At 39.1% G+C, this 20793-nt stretch overlaps 1 protein-coding gene across 2 annotated transcripts in view; it reads left to right on the plus strand.

Moving 5' to 3' along the window:
* COL5A2 (collagen, type V, alpha 2) overlaps positions 1–20793 on the plus strand; it is a 160559-nt gene that overhangs the window by 62095 nt on the left and 77671 nt on the right. For both annotated transcript variants that reach the window (XM_010862914.1, XM_010862915.1), the window contains exon 2: positions 18834–19058. In XM_010862914.1, coding sequence (XP_010861216.1) covers positions 18834–19058 — 225 coding nt within the window. The remainder of the gene's footprint in view (positions 1–18833; positions 19059–20793) is intronic.

The following is a 20793-nucleotide window of genomic DNA, read 5'->3' on the forward strand; positions in this document are numbered from 1 at the left end:
GGGAGCCTGGTGGGCTGCCGTCTATGGGGTCGCACAGAGTTGGACACGACTGAAGCGACTTAGCAGCAGCTGTATAGCAAAGTATAACACACTGAGTGGCTTGAAACAACAGAAATGTATTGTCTCACAGTTCTGGAGGCTTTAGTCCAAATCAAGGCATCGGCGGGGCCATGATCTCTCAGAAACCTGAAGATTAACCTTGTTTGCCTGTTCCTGGGATCTGGCCTTGGCAATCTTGGATTTTCTCTGGTTTGCAGCTGCTGCACTTTAGTCCCTCTGCTTCTATCACGTGTGTCTGTGTTTCTCTGTGTGCTCTATTCTCCTCTCTTTATGAGGACACCAGTCGTGTTGGATTAAGGACTAACTCTATTCTAGTTCATCCTCAACTTAATTAACTACATCTTCTAAAGACTTATTTCCAAGAAAGTTCAACATACCTTCCGGGTAGACACATTTAATCCACAACTGTATCCAATAGATGTTAATTCCTCCATTCTTTCCTGATGTTATTATTAACCTTGAAAGTTATTTTCTAGTTTTTCTAATATCTTATCCTATCCATAGTTAATCACACTCTACATATTTTCTGTCTTGTGTCCTGTGGATTTACCCCTCTTATTCCCAGAATGACTATTTCTCCTAACTACAGTATAATATTTTAAACTACTGGCCTTTAGTCTAATTTGCTTTCATCTTCAATTCTGTTGTTAGATTAATATTCCTGAAAGTTACTTATACATTCTTCTGTTTATTCACTTACTCATTTATTCAATAAACATTTATTGGACATGTTGTTGGGCTTTCCTGGTAGCTCAGTTGGTAAAGAATCTTCCTGCAATGCAGGAGACTCCAGTTCAATTCTTGGGTTGGGAAGATCCCCTGGAGAAGGGACAGGTTACCCACTCCAGTATTCTTAGGCTTCCCTCATGGCTCAGTTGGTGAAGAATCCGCCTGCAATGTGGGAGACCTGGGTTCCGTCCCTGGGATGGGAAGATCCCCTGGAGGAGGGCATGGCAACCCACTCCAGTATCTTTGCCTGGAAAATCCCCATGGACAGAGGAACCTGGGGGCTACAGTCCATAGGGTCACAAAGAGTCAGACATGTTGTATGTGTCAGACACTGTTCTACATTCACAATGCAGAGAGAAATTAAATGTGTTCTCCCTGATGAAATGTATCGCCTGGTAGTGTTTACCTGCAAACAAACAATAGATTGTTGCAGGTATTTTGCCAGGTGTGTGGATAAGATAAAATCAGAACACAGAGAAGCCTGTGGGAAAGGGTTAAGTCAAGAAAACCTTCCTAGAGGAAAAAAGCGTTGCTCACACCAAGAATTCACATCCCCTCTCTTTTCCTACTAATATGACATGTTTGCCCTCCTCTCCACGCCTCTTTTAGGTGGTTCCTGCTCCCCTTCCCCAGTACTCTTGCCTGGAAAATCTCATGGATGGAGGAGCCTGGTAGGCTACAGTCCATGGGGTCGCAAAGAGTCAGACATGATTGAATGACTTCACTTTCACTTTTCACTTTCATGCATTGGAGAAGGAAATGGCAACCCACTCCAGTGTTCTTGCCTGGAGAATCCCAGGGATGGGGGAGCCTGGTGGCTGCCGTCTATGGGGTCATACAGAGTCGGACATGACTGAAGCGACTTAGCAGCAGCAGCTCCCCTTCCAGGCAATCTTCCTTACCTCCACTGTCTCAGAGCTTGCATTTTTCAAGACCTACTTTAGACCCCACTTTTATTCACCCTCCTCAGATAATTTCAGCTCATCCTGATCTCATCATTTTAGATTTCTTACCCATAACTTCTCAAACCTAGAATATACAATGAGCTTTCTTGACTAATTGTGGTCATTGGAGAAATAACTGGATAGAAGACAATTTATGTTTTGATAGTCCTTAGTAATGGAGAAGGCAATGGCACCCCACTCCAGTACTCTTGCCTGGAAAATCCCATGGATGGAGGAGCCTGGAAGGCTACAGTCCATGGTGTCGCTGAGGGTCGGACACGACTGAGTGACTTCACTTTCACTTTTCACTTTCATGCATTGGAGAAGGAAATGGCAACCCACTCCAGTGTTCTTGCCTGGAGAATCCCAGAGACGGGGGAGCCTGGTGGGCTGCCATCTATGGGGTCGCACAGAGTCAGACACGACTGAAGTGATTTAGCAGCAGCAGCTAAATTGCTTCAGTTACGTCATGCTCTTCGAGACCCTATGGACCATAGTCCGTCAGGCTCCTCTGTCCACCACGGGATTCTCCAGGCATGAATATTGGAGTTGGTTACCATGCCCTTCTCCAGGGGATCAAACTCACATCTCTTATGTCTCCTGCATTGCCTGGCAGGTTCTTTACCACTAGTACCACCTACGAAACCCTTTAATCGTACAGATTGAGAAATACTCTTGCTCTCTGCCCATCTACCTTAAACCTGGGGCAGGGGCAGTTATTTTATTCATTCTCTTCACAGCTCTCTGGAAGTCAGGCTGTACTTGCTAATATTTCAAACTTGCAGTTCATTACATTACACCCACTTTTCTTTTGACAATTAAGGACTGCCATCTGACCTTTCTTATTTTAATATCTTATCATCTCCTTTAGAATTAAGAGTCCCAGTTTTATCACATCCCCTACTATGATCCCACAGAAGACAACCACTTTAGAGCTTCTCAGTGGTACTGAAGTCAGGGCCTTGGTTCAGAACAAGTGACACCCTTTCACTAGACCATTCCGTATCACTTATAGGCAGAGTGTCCCTTGGAAATGTAAAGAATATTTATAAACCTCCTTCTTATTTACTCAAATAAAAGTTTTTCTGGAGTAGGATATCTGTCTTTTACTTTTGTAACTCTCTGGGATATGGTCAAACATAGACTCTTGATATATACTTATCTAATGTAAGTATGTAAGAAAATGGATTTGAGTGGATTTGCTGGGTATAAAATATAAAAAGTGAATTTCTAGTACAGATATTTAATATCTTATTTCTCACTGTTTTCTAAATCATAAACTGGCATCCATGGATGAAGCTCCTTGTCTTTCAAGCTAAACGTTATACAATACAATTTTTGACTTCCTAAAGTGTCAAGGGAGCATAATCTAGAATTCTGTATCTAGTTTTGAGGAATGGTATTTTAATTCAGTTGTGCTGAATTTCCAAATGGCTGTAGAACTGGACCTGGAAAAATACATTTATATTTCATCACAGTGTTGCCAGACTTAGTCATTGGTGGCAACTGATTGCTCCTGTGCTGCGTGCGCCGCTGTCCTGGCTTCTGCACTGTTGGCCAGCTCCATCCACTGATGAGCCGCGTCCCTGCTCCCCTCTTAGGCACCCACCTAAAGGCGTCGGGGGCTTTAGAAACAAGAGTGCTGTTGTTTGACTCTCAGACAGGAGAACAGATGCCAAAGAAATGAAAATAGGAAGAAATGAGTGAGAGGAAGTGCCCGTGCTCCTTCAGACCCATTCCAGCCAGTTGGCAGAAAGAAGGAGTTACACGCCAGTAAGTGAGCCAGGAGTGACAATATTATACAGCTTGGAAGTGAATTTTTGGAAGAAACCATTTTGGATACTAGTTTTGGCCCTTTAAAAATACCTTAAAAGTATTAAATTAAAGGAAATAAGGACATTTATAGGAAGCTTTTGACTTATCAGGCCTCTAGCCTAGATGAAGTGCCCCTCTTAAATATCCCCACAACAACCTGGCTTTGCATCTAGCTTTATACTTTAAGAACTATGTCCTGCTAGTTCATTGCTGGAGTGATTCCCTAACAAGTCTGTAAGCTTCTTCAGGATGGGAAGGAATTTGTTACCTTATCTCTGTATTCCCAGTGTTTGGCAAAATAACAGACAGATAATAAACATTTGGTAAATAAATAAACTCTATTATCGGAATGCATATATTATGCTATTCTGATGTTTGTTTCAAGAGTCAGTGCATTTACTTTATAATTTAAAGCTATCTTAATGTCAAAGCAATTGGATGACTAAAACAGCCAAGGAAGCCTGAAACACGCACAGAGGAGCAGATGTACTGCGGGGGCTCATTGGATGGTGTAAATTGTGGCTTTCCACTCTCTCACTGATATGCATTTAGACTGTCCTAGAGTTTGAAATACGTGCTCTTACCAAACAGGACTTTGAAGGACAGCTAATACATGATCAATCTACTCGCAAATTAATGCCTTTTGGAATTCTGCATTCCTTTTATTCCTAGCTTACTTGAAGTCTGCTTTTATAAATTTAACTTTTTCTCCCAAATGATTGAAGTTTGTTTTTGTTTGGGATCCTAGGAATCCTTCAGGTTGTTATTCCTGAGAATTCTAGTTAATTGAAATAAATAGCATTAGGCAGAGGTCTCTCCAACACACAGGGGAAGATTTCCAGGATATGAAATGGTAATTCAGAAGGGCCTGGGGCTCATATAGGTTAATGAGAAAGTAGAATTAAGTTTATAAAAATTTCAATGTGTATGCAAATTTTCCAAAATGAATTCTTGAAATATACATTGGAGCAAACTTACTTTGTCTCCTACAAGAAAGTTTCATTACCTTTTTCAGCTTCTATATATTTTGATTGTTTTTGGCAAGGAAGCTGGACTCCAAATGTCTCATCCTACGACTTAAACTGTGTTGTGGTACTAGACAAGTATTCAGTAAAACTTTCTAGATAAATATATGTTGACTAAATGGGTTAAATAGTGCCTCCATTCATTTTTGGATTAACTTATTTGGATTAACTTTCAGCAGCAATTTGATTTTTATGGCAAATTTATTTATCATTGGTGTTGTTCAGTCGCTAAGTCTTGTCTGGCTCTATGCAACCCCATGGACTGCAGCATGCCAGGCTTCTCTGTCCTTCACTATCTAATGGAGTTTGCTCAAACTCATGTCCACTGAATCTGTGATGCAACCATCTCATTCTCTGTTGCCTCCTCCTTCTGCCCTCAATCTTTCCCAGCATAAGGATCTTTTCCAATGAAATCTTTCTCTTTGCATCATGTGGCCAAAGTATTGGAGCTTCAGCATCAGTCTTTCCAGTGAATATTCAGGAGTGATTTCCTTTAGGATTGACTGGTTTGATCTCCTTGCAGTCCAAGGTTCTCTCAAGAGTCTTCTTCAGCACCACAATTTAAAAGTGTTAATTCTTCAGTGCTCAGGCTTCTTTATGGTCCAGCTCTCACATCCATACATGACTACTGGAAAAACCATAGCCTTGACTAGATGGACATTTGTTGGCAAAGTGATGTCTCTGCTTTTTAATAAGCTAAGTTGGGCATAGCTTTCCTTCCAAGGAGCAAGTGTCTTTTAATTTATATGGCTGCAGTCACCATCTGCAGTGATTTTGGAGCCCAAGAAAGTAAAGTCTGTCACTGTTTCCATTGTTTCCCCATCCATTTGCCATAAAGTGATAGGACCAGATGCCTTATCTTAGTTTCTTGAATGTTGAGTTTTATTTATTTATTTTTGAATGTTGAGTTTTAAACCAACTTTTTCACTCTTCTCTTTCACCCTAATCAAGAGGCTCTTTAGTTCCTCTTTGCTTTCTACCATTAGAGTGGCATCATCTGCATATTTGAGGTTGTTTATATTTCTCCTGGAAATCTTGATTCTAGCTTCTAGTTCATCCAGCCTAGCATTTCACATAATGTATTCTGCATAGAAGTTAAAAACACAAGGTGATGATATACAGCCTTGTCATACTCCTTTTGCAGTTTTGAACCAGTCAGTTGTTCCATGTTCTAACTGTTGCTTCTTTACCCATATGCAGGTTTCTCAGGAGACCGATTCAGTGCTCTAGTATTCCCATCTCTTTAAGAGTGTCCCATAGTTTGTTGTGATCCACACAGTCAAAGGCTTTCATATCATCAATGAAGCAGAAGTAGATGTTTTTATAGAATGTCCTTGCTTTTTCTGTGATCCAACGAATGTTGGCAAATTGATCTTGTTTCCTCTGCCTTTTATAAATCTAGCTGTACATCTGGAAGTTCTCAGTTCACATACTGCTGAAGCCTAGCTTCAAGGATTTTGAGCATAAACTTACTAGCATGTGAAATTCTAAATGTTCAAACTAAGAGACAATTGGAGAAGGAAATGGCAACCCACTCCAGTGTTCTTGCCTGGAGAATCCCAGGGACGGGGGAGCCTGGTGGGCTGCCGTCTCTGGGGTCGCACAGAGTCGGACACGACTGAAGCGACTTAGCAGCAGCAACAACAGCATTGTTCTTTCTTCCTTTATTTGTCATATCCTAGTATATTTCATGCCACCTGAAAGTGAAGGATCATATTTTATCTTTTCCTATACATTACTGAGTAGAGAAACTGAGGTACATTTTCCTTTAACAAACAGCCTAATTAATCTTTTTGTTCAACCTAAGTCTTACCCTCCACATTAGCAAATGTTTTACATTCTTGTCCTCTGATCTCAACATCTGCTAACCCACTGCATTAGCCCAAAAATGTGTTCCATAGCTATTTGGGATTGAACAAATAATAAAAATTATTTTGAAAACTCTAAATCTTTCAACAGATGTTTTAAGAAAATAATATGTGTTCCTTTCCTCAATATACTTTTTATAGTCATCATGTTTTAAGAAACTAAAATATGAAATAAAGAGAAATTTAAAAAATTGTAATCTAAAACTAAAATGAATAGTATTGAATAATTATTAATAGTTTAAAGCTTTTGAAATTGCAATAAAACTTGTCCCTGTTCACATTTTCTCTACATAAGGGTATTTTAATTTCTTCTCTACTTATTTACTTATTTGGAGAAGGAAATGGCAACCCACTCCAGTATTCTTGCCTGGAGAACTCCATGGACAGAAGGGCCTGGTGGGCTACAGTCCACGGGGTTCCAAAGAGTTGGACACGACTGAGAGACTAACATTTAGTTATTTAGGATAATAACTTCTCAGAAGCACATGGCTTTACAGGTCAAATTCCTAGATTCCGTTAAAAAATTTTTTTTTCTTATCCAAACATAGGATAATGAAATATCACTAGTTTAGTTCTGCATTTTGCTAAAGAAATTTGAAATTGATCTTCCTTCTCTATGTAGTAAAAGTTTGTCGGAGAAGAAATGGTTATCTTGCTTGTTGGTCTTCTCAGCCTCCTTCCCTTTCCCTCTGCTTCTCCTCCTCCTCCTCTTCTTCCTGCACCTTCTATCTTTGCTTTTCTTGTCTATTGTTTTCCCTATAAGCACAGAAATTTTACAATGAATAACTTTATTGTACATCTAGAAAGTTATTAAGGAAACTTCCCAGGAAAGGCCACAACTTCTCTTTCTGTTCCTGAATATTCCTGGAGCATTTGTCCTCTGTTGAGACTGATGTTGAGGCTTGACCCTTAAATAAGGTGACTACTATACAGTCATGAATGTGCATTATAGTAGGTAAGCTGAACATTAAATTAAAGAGATAGATTTATATTCTGAAATGATGGTAAGGGAATACCAGAAAGAAGGTTACCATTTCATTACTGTTCTTTAGAGAAATTACCTTCTAATTTTTAATAGCTACAAAATAGACATAAATTAAGTCTTGGTGATAGTGATAGTCGCTCAGTCATGTACAACTCTTTGCGACCCCATGGAGAAGGGGATGGCACCCCACTCCAGTACTCTTGCCTGGAAAATCCCATGGACAGAGGAGCCTGGTAGGCTGCAGTCCATGGAGTTGAGAAGAGTCAGACACGACTAAGTGACTTCACTTTCACTTTTCACTTTCATGCATTGGAGAAGGAAAGGGCAACCCACTCCAGTGTTCTTGCCTGGAGAATCCCAGGGACGGGGGAGCCTGGTGGGCTGCCGTCTATGGGGTCGCACAGAGTTGGACACGACTAAAGTGACTTAGCAGCAGCAGCAGGACTGTAGTCTGCCAGGCTCCTCTGTCCATGGAATTCTCCAGGCAAGAATACTAGAGTGGGTTGCATTCTTTTCCTTGATCCTCGGGTATCAAACCCAGGTCTTCTTCATTGCAGGCAGATTCTTTACCATCTAAGCCAAGGGTAGATCTGGACAAAAGTGGGTATTATGGATACTAGTTCAGGTCTCTAGATATACTCAAATGGATAAACATAGAAATTATGTCTTCAGAATGAAAACACTAGAAATGAGTTCCAGAAGTGAGCTCCAGAGATAATAGTACACAAAGAGATAGCTCCTTCAGTTTCACTTTCAGTTCAGTTCAGTTGTGTCCAACTCTTTGCGACCCCATGAATTGCAGCACGCCAGGCCTCCCTGTCCATCACCAACTCCCGGAGTTCACCCAAACTCATGTGCATCGAGTCAGTGATGCCATCCAACCATCTCATCCTCTGTCATCCCCTTCTCCTCCTGCCCCCCAAAAAGACTCTTGATGAAAGTGAAAGGAGAGTGAAAAAGTTGGCTTAAAGCTTAACATTCAGAAAACGAAGATCATGTCATCTGGTCCCACCACTTCATGGGAAATAGATGGGGAAACAGTGGACACAGTGGCTGACTTTATTTTTTTGGGCTTCAAAATCACTGCAGATGGTGATTGCAGCCATGAAATTAAAATACGCTTACTCCTTGGAAGGAAAGTTATGACCAACTTAGATCAGATCAGATCAGTCGCTCAGTCGTGTTCGACTCTTTGCGACCCCATGAATCACAGCACGCCAGGCCTCCCTGTCCATCACCAACTCCTGGAGTTCACTGAGACTCACGTCCATCGAGTCAGTGATGCCATCCAGGTATCTCATCCCTCTGTTGTCCCCTTCTCCTCCTGCCCCCAATCCCTCCCAGCATCAGAGTCTTTTCCAATGAGTCAACTCTTTGCATGAGGTGGCCAAAGTACTGGAGTTTCAGCTTTAGCATCATTCCTTCCAAAGAAATCCCAGGGCTGATCTCCTTCAGAATGGACTGGTTGGATCTCCTTGCAGTCCAAGGGACTCTCAAGAGTCTTTTCCAACACCACAGTTCAAAAGCATCAATTCTTCGGTGTTCAGCCTTCTTCACAGTCCAACTCTCACATCCATACATGACCACAGGAAAAACCATAGCCTTGACTAGACGGACCTTTGTTGACAAAGTAATGTCTCTGCTTTTGAATATGCTATCTAGGTTGGTCATAACTTTCCTTCCAAGGAGTAAGCATCTTTTAATTTCATGGCTGCAGTCACCATCTGTAGTGATTTTGGAGCCCAGAAAAATAAAGTCTGACACTGTTTCCACTGTTTCCCCATCTATTTCCCATGAAGTGGTGGGACCGGATGCCATGATCTTCGTTTTCTGAATGTTGATCTTTAAGCCAATTTTTTCACTCTCCACTTTCACTTTCATCAAGAGGCTTTTGAGTTCCTCTTCACTTTCTGCCATAAGGGTTGTGTCATCTGCATATCTGAGGTTATTGATATTTCTCCCAGCAATCTTGATTCCAGCTTGTTTTTCTTCCAGTCCAGCGTTTCTCATGATGTACTCTGCATATAAGTTAATTAAACAGGGTGACAATATACAGCCTTGATGAACTCCTTTTCCTATTTGGAACCAGCCTGTTGTTCCATGTCCAGTTCTAACTGTTGCTTCCTGACCTGCATACAGATTTCTCAAGAGGCAGATCAGGTGGTCTGGTATTCCCATCTCTTTCAGAATTGTCCACAGTTTATTGTGATCCACACAGTCAAAGGCTTTAGCATAGTCAATAAAGCAAAAATATATGTTTTTCTGGAACTCTCTTGTTTTTTCTATGGTCCAGCAGATGTTGGCAACTTGATCTCTGGTTCCTCTGACTTTTCTAAAACCAGCTTGAACATCAGGAAGTTCACGGTTCACATATTGCTGAAGCCTGGCTTGGAGAATTTTGAGCATTACTTTACTAGCATGTGAGATGAGTGCAATTGTGCGGTAGTTTGAGCATTCTTTGGCATTGCCTTTCTTTGGGATTGGAATGAAAATTGACCTTTTCCAGTCCTGTGGCCACTGCTGAGTTTTCCAAATTTGCTGGCATACTGAGTGCAGCACTTTCACAGCATCATCTTTCAGGATTTGGAATAGCTCAACTGGAATTCCATCACCTCCACTAGCTTTGTTCATAGTGATGCTTGATAGCATATTCAAAAGCAGAGACATTACTTTGCCAACAAAGGTCCATCTAGTCAAGGCTATGGTTTTTCCAGTGGTCATGTATGGATGTGAGAGTTGGACTGTGAAGAAAGCTGAGTGCCGAAGAATTGATGCTTTTGAAATGTGGTGCTGGAGAAGACTCTTAAGAGTCCCTTGGACTGCAAATAGATCCAACCAGTCCCTCCTAAAAGAGACCAGTCCTGGGTGTTCATTGGAAGAACTGATGCTGAGGCTGAAACTCCAGTACTTTGGCTGCCTCATACGAGGAGTTGACTCATTGGAAAAGACCCTGATGCTGGGAGGTTTACTTTAGACACTTCAAAATACTTTAGAATCATTGGTAGTAAAATGAATGTGGTCAAAGAACCATTGAGAACTGTGGAATGTTTAGTTCACTGTAAGAACAAGTTCAGTTTAGTTAGAGTGAGGGCAGTGAATAAAGAATAATCCAATAAAGAATGAATTAGAAGGAATAAACTGACTACAGTGATGTCTAGATTTTCTCCAGAAGCCTTAATATTCTTCTACATGAGAAAAGATAAGAAAAGAAGGCAAAATGCACCTGCAAAGAAATAATAAGATACAGAGTTGACTTAATTTTAAGTCTTATTATATATAATATTTAATTTTATACTCTTTTGAACATACCATACTAGATATTCTCTTATAATATAACAATAACTCTTTTTAGTCATACAATAACTCTACAATTATAAGACAACTCTACCACCTAAAGTGGCTAAAACAAGTAACTAATAAATAAATAAATAAATAATAAACTAAATAATAAATAACTAAATAATAATTAAAAATTAATTCAACAGATATTTAATAGCATATACTATGATCCTGACTACTATTCTAAAACACCAGGCTATATCAGGATATCAGTTCAGTTCAGTTCAGTCGCTCATTTGTGTCCGATTCTCTGTGACCCCATGAATCACAGCACGCCAGTCCTCCTTGTCCATCACCAACTCCCGGAGTTCACCCAGACTCACGTCCATCGAGTCTGTGATGCCATCCAGCCGTCTCATCCTCTGTCGTCCCCTTCTCCTCTTGCCCCCAATCCCTCCCAGCATCAGAGTCTTCTCCAATGAGTCAACTCTTTGCATGAGGTGGCCAAAGTACTGGAGTTTCAGCTTTAGCATCATTCTTTCCAAAGAAATCCCAAGGCTGATCTCCTTCAGAATGGACTGGTTGGATCTCCTTGCAGTCCAAGGAACTCTCTAGAGTCTTCTCCAACACCACAGTTCAAAGGCATCAATTCTTTGGCGCTCAGCCTTCTTCACAGTCCAACTCTCACATCCATACATGACCACTGGGAAAACCATAACCTTGACTAGACGGACCTTTGTTGTTATATCAATGGACAAATCAGAATAAATGATACCTGTGCTTGCAGAGCTATAAATCACAAGGAGGCAAAAAATAGACAAAAATACAATAATATAGTAGGTTCAAAAGTGCTAAATACCACATTAAAGAAAAATAGAGCAGGAATTGTTAGATGGAGAGAGACATGGGTTTGTGTGTGGTAGTTTTCAATTTTTTGTAAGGTGGTCAGGGTAGCTTTATGGAGAAAGTCACATTTGAGCTAAAAGCAAAGGAAATGAAGGAAATCTGAAATGTGGGTACTATCCACTGCTCAGGATTTGCTACTTACTTATCTCCAGATACTCCATGACCAGAGTCTTGGGAGATAAATTTATCTCCGTGACTACCTAAAACTCATGATTGTACCCGTTTGAAGAGAGAAATGGCTAGGCAGATTTTTGATTCTCTTCTTTATTTTAAGCAATGTCATTGCTGGGGCTAGATTAAGTACCCAGACTTCATCCAACGCAATTCAAAACCTTTCATGCATTTAGGCAGGCAGACACATTTTGCATGGCACAGATGGTACTTAATTATTCACTTAGGATTAATATAATATTTGAGAAGGACTAGAGTTTGCTAGAGATATTACTACTAACATTTCTAGTAGGCTCAATTCTTTTGGTGGAGTTTTTACAGCTCTTCATTATTGAGCCTTCTGTTTGGAGGAAAAAATCTATGTCAAATGGATTAACAGACTGAAAGTTGGTTTTCCAGACAAAACCATAGATGAGCATTGCATGTGCATTATGTGCAGTTTTAGTTTCACAGTTTGGCCACAGTTATTTAGATTTCCCAGTGATACATGGAAAGTTAAGTAGTACCCAATATAAAAGTTTCCTTTGTATTTTTTCCATTTTAAGTAAAGGAAAAACAGCAGCTTTACTAGCTAACTGAAAAGCCCTTGGATATGAGACAGAAAACTTTCATGACTGTATTGAAGAAACTAACTACCTTTGTACAGTTTGTCTAATCTCATTTTATCTGTACTTCTGTGTCACTGAAATACTATATATTAGTTGTCTTCTTTTTACTTTCTCAAATTTCAAGATAAGTTTTCATAATTGATTGTTAGTATGTTGCTTTTGGAGAAGGAAATGGCAACCCACTCCAGTGTTCTTGCCTGGAGAATCCCAGGGACAGGGGAGCCTGGTGGGCTGCCGTCTATGGGGTTGCGCAGAGTCAGACACGACTGAAGTGACTTAGCAGCAGCGGCAGCAGCATGTTGCTTTAGAATATTAAGTATGTTATCTTGGTAGAAGAGAAATTCAACTCAGCTTAAACAATCATTGAGAGGTAACTTTATCCAATTGTTAAAAAAAAAAATAGAGGACACAAGAAGGTAATAATTTGTGTAATCATCCTAAAAAGAGATTTAAATTCAGATGGTTTATTGGAAAGTAAAAATCTATAAGTGGATTGAAGAAACAAAAGATGCAAAACTTTACAGGTCTGCTTCTTACTCACCTATCCACCCACTCAGACCTTGAGGCTGAGGTGGAAAAGTATTGTCAAAGTATGTGACACGTCCCCCTCAGCTATCTCTGGCGGCCTCATATGAATCTAATTTTTTAAATGTGAGGGGTCAGACAGAGAAAGAGAGATGATCGGTGCAGAACTCTTGGCACTGAGTCAGAAGGGTCTAAAGGAAGGACTCAATACTCTAACCTCTTTGTCTCTCGTGATGATAAACAGTGCCTGAGAGCAGAAGGAAGGGAGGGATTTCCTTGGAAGATTCTCCAGAACTGAGTCCAGCAGCTGGAGCTCTGCTGTGCATTGGTAAAGGCAGCATCTGTGGTTTGGTCCACAGGGACCAGAGGGGCTGCCCTCCTGCATCCTCTTTGTCCCGTAAAGCATTCTCTGCCCACTTCAGAGGGGCACCAGCTGACTCTGCCATGATTCTAACCCTGCAAAAACTTTTGCAATTAGAGAAACTTTAAATAATGTCAGCTCAGACTTTCATAATCTCCAAAGGGACCTAGACCAAGTGGGCCAGGAAGGCTGTGTGTGTTAGTCAGTCACATCTGACTCTTTGCCATCCCATGGACTGTAGCACATGAGGCTCCTCTGTCCATGGAATGCTGCATGCAAGAATACTGGAGTGGGTTGCCATTCCCTTCTCCAGGGGATCCTTCCCAACCAGGGACTGAACCGGGTCTCTTTTCAGGCGAATTCTTTACTGTCTGAGCCACCAGGGAAGCCCAGGAAGGCTGAAGGATTGCTATTAACTTAAAATTTTTTTGTTTCAAAATAAGAGCTGCTATGACTGACATGGACTTCTTCCTTTCTGGTCACACAGAAGTCTAGATGTCAGGGGTACACTTAGCAAGAACCACCAAGTGACCCATTTCCCTTTCATTCAAAATAGAGGTCCATAGTACACATCCTGATTATGTAACATTGGGTATGAAGATTACCGAGATGAATACATGTCTGGCTCCCAAGGAACTCACAGTCTAGTGAGATACAATGATCTGAACAAACACTTCTTTGAATAAAAGATTTAAAATTTCTGTGATAGCTGAGCATATTATTTCTTCAAGAAAGTTCTTTAGTTAATGTCTACAGAATGTCCAGCATAGGCTTAAGGAAGGTTTATTTTGTATATTTTTCAAAATTTTTAGGTAAAGCCCAATAATTTAATATTAAAAATAAAATCACATCTCTCCTGAACAGTCAAAGGTTTCAATAAGGCCATTTGTATTCACACTTTTTTGCACAAGTATAATTATAAAGAAATGTAGCCATAGGGTGTGGCTCATAGTTGTCAAACAGCAATTCTGATGGCTGAGTTTTTAATTATTTATTATAATAAGATGGTGGATTTGGCCTGCCATCTAGTGATTAAGAAATGAATTCTTACAACCAAATTCCAAAGCACCTAAAGTTTATGAGAAGACAAATCTATGAGGATGTTTGAGAAACACAGAACAACTGAGTTACTTTCAAACAAAACATGGTCAGATAAAATATATCTCTTCTCTCTTAAGAGATCAGTGCCAAGATGTTTGTAACCATGATTTTGCAATGGATTGGTTCAGTTTGTTGGAACATTTGATAAGAGTGAAAGAAACATGTAGCTTGGGAGATGAAATTTCTGAAAGTTACAACACCATAAGAGATTACAAAATAATGGCAACACAATCAGGTATCTATCAGTCCTCCTCAATTATAGAAAAGTTAAAAAAATATAAATGGAGAAAAAAATGCAAGTGTCAAAGTTCTTTGGTTTTGGAGGTCTTTTTCAGATTTTATAAGAAATGATTTTTAAACTTCTGGGCCTTCAGTAAAGGCTAATGTCAGCTTACATTAATGTTATGATTTCTATAGAGGAATCAGGAGGATGGTATTGACCCTCTCAGAATGTCATATAAAAATTCTTAGTTATTTTTAATAATATTGTCATTCATAAAATAATTATGTCATGACTACTTCACTGCAAATTGGCTGCAATTTTGCTTCCTCTATTTTACTTTTCTTTTCATTTAAATAAACATCTATGTAGAAGACAGAAAAGACAACCTAATCATAAGGGACACAACTACCATGAACAAACCTGAGAACTGCAAGCCGCCCTGTATTTTCCGCCCAGCGTTTCTTTGTACACGTCTTTCATTCAGACACGAACAATGAGAGTTCACTGAGTTTTTGTGCCGTCTGGGATGAGCATGGATTCTGTGCGGGGGAAGAGAAGGCAGGGTTTAGCAGCAAATGTGGTTTTTCATCTCTTTGCCATTTAAAAGCATTCCAACTAACTTTCCACATCATCCTAAATTTAAGTATAAACCCTCAGGGGGAAACGGACCAGTGATGACTCAGAGTATAAAACTAACTTTTAACGTTGTCATTTAAAGTAAGTAAGAAAAAACACCAATACAGTATACTAACGCATATATATGGAATTTAGAAAGATGCTAACAATAACCCTGTGTACGAGACAGCAAAAGTGACGCTGATGTATGGAACAGTCTTATGGAATCTGTGGGAGAGGGAGAGGGTGGGAAGATTTGGGAGAATGGCATTGAAACATGTAAAATATCATGTATGAAATGAGGTGCCAGTCCAGGTTCAATGCACGATACTGGATGCTTGGGGCTAGTGCACTGGGACGACCCAGAGGGATGGTATGGGGAGGGAGGAGGGTTCAGGATGGGGAGCACATGTATACCTGTGATGGATTCATTTTGATATTTGGCAAAACTAATACAATTATGTAAAGTTTAAAAATAAAATAAAATTAAAAAAAAAAAAGAAAAAAAAAGAAAGTAAGTAAGATAGTGGCCCACTTCTTTGTCTGTTGGATTGAGGTGGAAACTGTTTTAAGCTTTCAGGAAGAAACTGACCTATGAGTTAACACAAGTCTGAAAGAGTGTGTCTTTTTATCCCAACCCTGAAGGAGACACAGAGCGCAGGATAGCCCACCCCTGAAGAGGCTCTCACACATTTTAATGATACTTAATCGACAACATCATTGTATGTCGTCTTGTTGTTTGTTTTCCATATTCTCTGTTTCCCCATTTATAATTGTTTCATCAGTGAAATTGAGATCCACTTCACAATGATAGTATTTATTTTTGAGAGCAGAATGCTTTAAATGTTTTGCATATGCAGTCCTAGGCCCACTTAGCTCTCTGTAAATATATGTGAACACTTTTGCCTCCCAGGGCGTGGCAAGGGAGAAGCAAGCCAATTGAACTTGGGGTGTATCTCATTTTCAGCCAACGGCACTTAGTCCTTGTGATTAGATATTTCTGTCTTAATCATAAAACTTAATGAACAAAAGTATTTTTTGGTACTTAATGGAATAGCTCAATGGACTATGGGTGTGAATCCATTTCTATGGAAATTGTGTTTTATGGAAACATTCACCTTGGAACTGCATTGTTTCAAAGTGACTTTTCATCTACAAGTAGCACTGCTTTTTTGAAGTACTCTTTTCTTATGTTTTCAAAATAGTTCCGTAGAAAAGCATGTTAAAGCTAGATATTTATTTTCTCCTTCCTTGAGCATGCCTATAGTAACACTGGATCAGTTCAGTTCAGTCGCTCAGTCGTGTCTGACTCTTTGCGACCCCATGAATCGCAGCATGCCAGGCCTCCCTGTCCATCACCAACTCCCAGAGTTCACTCAGACTCACATAACACTGGATAGACAGAGCCAATTTTATTTTACTAATGAACTACATAGTATGTGATAAACATCTTTTGGTGAAGATTAGACAGATTAGAAATTTTGTGCTTTTCTTATGAATAGTACAAAAGCCAGGATGTGGTACCATGCTTTGAAAACAATTTTCCATTTACCAAACATCTGTGATGAGAGACTAAATATGTGAGGCAAAGTATTCCATAGAGCAGTGAGAAGAATGTTATCCAAGAAAAACTTTCTGAAGTTATGAAGATGAATATTTAGACTAATGTCTCTTTAAAATGAAATCATTTTTGTCTGTAGTTCTATATTAGCATTTGACTATATTTATTGTGAAAGACATATAAATGTTACTAAATGTAACTATATTTCAAAAACTTATTATAAATGCATTTAAAAATTTTTAGTGTTATTTTTGTAAAATAGTGGTACAATTTAGTGAACCATAATTTAGATTCACTCATTCATTCATGTCCATCCATTGAACAAGTACTTGTTGAATATTGATTCTATGCAAGATATGATGTTAAGCTTTAGAAATACCATGATGAACAAGATACACTAGTTCTCACTTTCATATTGCCTGGTGGTGGAAATAAGAAAATAAACAAGTAAAAATAAATAAATAAATACTAATTGTGATAAACCTTGTGAAAGCAGTCATTTTTGCCTAAAGATTCCACTTTAGTAAATGTTTAATTACCTTGCTTATAATACAAAATGAATGAATCAATGGATGGATGAATGAATGAGTTCTTTAAAGCGTTCTATAAAGCATATCAATTGGATAAAGAAAGTTTACTTTTAGAGGTTAGTCAGAGAAGAATTGTGGGGGGACAGGTAGCAAATGTGATAGTGAGCTGGTGGGGTTGGAGGTGAGGAAAGGAAATGCAGTGCCAAGCAAAAGGATCAAGTTGTATTGATTCCTTTGGGAGGAAGGGACTGGGAGGACTTTTGGGCTTTAAAAAGGAGCTTTGAATTTAAGTAGTTGGAAATGAAAGGAATTAAGCAAGGATTTATGATCCACATTGTGTTTTAAAATACTATAGTTTGTTTCTTGTGAATCACAATGTTAAAGACGTATGTGTTTATTTTATAGTAAATGTATAACAGAATTGCTATGTATATAAAACTGCCTATATATTTCCAAGTATGCATTAAATTTTTATCTAAAATAAAAAGTATTTGGCAGATATTATGTAATAGCTTACCATGTTGTCTTGGTCCTGACTTAGTTAATTTTGATAGAAAGATAATTAATGCATTGGCATTAATTTCATTTCCACTACAGTTTAGGAAACTACTTTCAGATGTTTAGCGGAAATCCACTCCATGAATGGGTCACCATTAGCTTTTTTTATCTTAATGTTTAAAATGAATATAAGTTTTTCTTCATGATACATGAATACTTATTGTCTTCTGTTGTGGGATTTACTAATGGAAAGTTCCAAGTCAGTTTCAAGTCACATAGGGTTCACCAAACACTGAAATTATATATTCTCTTTAGAACTATTCTTTTCGCCCTCTTTTCAAATGGTTTACTTTTATCCCTCAAACATGATCTTACGTTGTTTGATTATTTGTATCTTCAAAAATGATTTTGGGAAGCACTCTGATAAGACTCTTGAGAGTCCCTTGGACTGCAAGGAGATCCAACCAGTCCATTCTGAAGGAGATCAGCCCTGGGATTTCTTTGGAAGGAATGATGCTAAAGCTGAAACTCCAGTACTTTGGCCACCTTATGGGAAGAGTTGACTCATTGGAGAAGATTCTGATGCTGGGAGGGATTGGGGGCAGGAGGAGAAGGGGACGACAGAGGATGTGATGGCTGGATGGCATCACGGACTTGATGGACGTGAGTCTGGGTGAACTCCGGGAGTTGGTGATGGACAGGGAGGCCTGGCGTGCTGCGATTCATGGGGTCGCAAAGAGTTGGACACGACTGAGCGACTGAACTGAACTGAACTGAACTGATTTAGTATACTTTGGATCACTTTCCCTGCCCCCATCATGCCACAATATAAGTTTCACGATAATTTAATTGTGAATTACATGTTTGTATTTAAATACTAATGGAGCAAGCCCATTTGTGTTTGGCTCCTTAGGAGGTTACCACTTAGCCCAGAGATTTTAGAACCCACAAGATGATTTACTTTCCTAAATATTTCCCAGATTCTGAAATTTCAGATCACTAACCTCTTTTTTTTTCTTCTTATTCTAGAAGGATATGGTGAAGAAATAGCCTGCACCCAGAATGGTCAGATGTACTTAAACAGGGACATTTGGAAACCTGCCCCTTGCCAGATCTGTGTCTGTGACAATGGCGCCATTCTTTGTGACAAGATTCAGTGCCAGGATGTGCTTGAGTGTGCTGACCCTGTAACTCCCCCTGGGGAATGCTGTCCTGTCTGTCCACATACAACTGGAGGTGGCAATACCAACTTTGGTAAGAAGGCATAAGGCCAACTCAGAATTTGTCCAGTGACTTATCTTTATAGTTACAGTGTTTTTTGCTCTCATAATTCAGCAACCTAAGAGAATAATTAAGCTGCTATTCAGTAGTCTGGTGTAATAATTTTACTCACCCACTTTAATCTAACAGTAATGAAAAGAAAGTTATTTCTTCTTAAAAAACAAGGAATTTTTTGGGCCGTATTTAAGTGATTATGTCTAATTTGAGAATTCCTTGTACTACTTAAGATGTTCTTTTGTTATCCTATCCGTGCTGGGTGCCTCCAACATATTTGTTGGTTTTCTATGAAGTCCATTAATGTCTAAGAGGAGATCTAAAAACACATTTCTCTTCCTTGTGCCAACTTTGCCCTTGGAAATGGAGTAATAATTTCTAATGTAATTTAGTGCCACAGCACCCTCTGTTACATAGGTTCATAAGTGCAGAATGCTTTTAATGTTGGCTAAGAGAAACAAGAGAATGGAGTGGGTTTTCTGGAGAAAACAATAATATAAATTATTGGTTCTTAAAGCTTCTTTTTTGGAGAAAAGTGTCTGTGTTTAACCAAGACTGTGTATTTGAGTATACATGTTAGAAAAACTTACATATAAGAGAAACAAGTTCATGTTTATGTGTTTTAGTGAACCAGATAAGATTAATATTAAACTTTTGGGTTATTTGTTTTAGCAGTCATGAATGGAGGCTTGCACGCACCCTTGTCAAGACAGTGTCAAGGCTTTATTTTTTCCCCTAAACTTCACTGCAAATAACAGCAAATATAATGAAGTGCTCAAAAGTATTTTCATGGAAACATTACACAGTAATTTACCAATTAGCCTCTTGGATATCATTCAACAGTAACAGTTGGCCTGGAATAAATACCCAAACTTAACTTTTAGCCATGTAATAAGAAAGATTCCACTTTGGTATTCTTGCCTGGAGAATCACACGGACAGAGGAGCCTGGTGGGCTACAACAGGTGGGCTGCACACTACATAGGGTCACAAAGAGTCGGACACAACTGAAGCAACTTAGCATGCCCACAGTAAGGAAGATATAATGGGAAGAATTAAAAACAGGGCACTAAAGGGCTACCTGAAGTGGATATGATCTACACAGAATCCCCAGGAGTAAAGCAAAATTAAGCCTGTGGGAATAAGTACATGTTGAGACAATGGTAGCAAAAAAGAAAAAAACAGAGCAAAATACACAACCTCCTACAAAAAAAAAAAAAAAAAAAAACGAGCAAAATACATGACTTCCTGAAAATAGGTGATTTAGGAAAGCCCAATTTATTCCATGTTGAATAATTTTAAAAAGTACTGACAACAGTGTTGATACAAAGATACAAAGGCAAAGATGAGACCGTTTAACTAAATATATGAGATATCATCACAGAACAGATAAAAATTCTAACCAACCCTTATTTCCATTATCACAGAACAATTTAACATTATTAACCGTACCTGACCAAACAATTAGACAAGAACAAGGCATTGAAACATGTATAATATTATATATGAAATGAATCGCCAGTCCAGGTTCGATGCATGATACTGGTTGCTTGGGGCTGGTGCACTGGGACGACCCAGAGAGATGGTACCAGGAGGGAGGAGAGTGGAGGGTTCGGGATAGGGAACACGTGTACACCTGTGGCGGATTCATGTTGACGTATGGCAAAACCAATACAATATTGTAAAGTAATTATCCTCCAATTAAAATAAATACA

This window comes from Bison bison, unplaced genomic scaffold, assembly GCF_000754665.1.
Source record: "Bison bison bison isolate TAMUID 2011002044 unplaced genomic scaffold, Bison_UMD1.0 scf7180017864485, whole genome shotgun sequence".
Taxonomy (NCBI): Eukaryota; Metazoa; Chordata; class Mammalia; order Artiodactyla; family Bovidae; genus Bison; species Bison bison.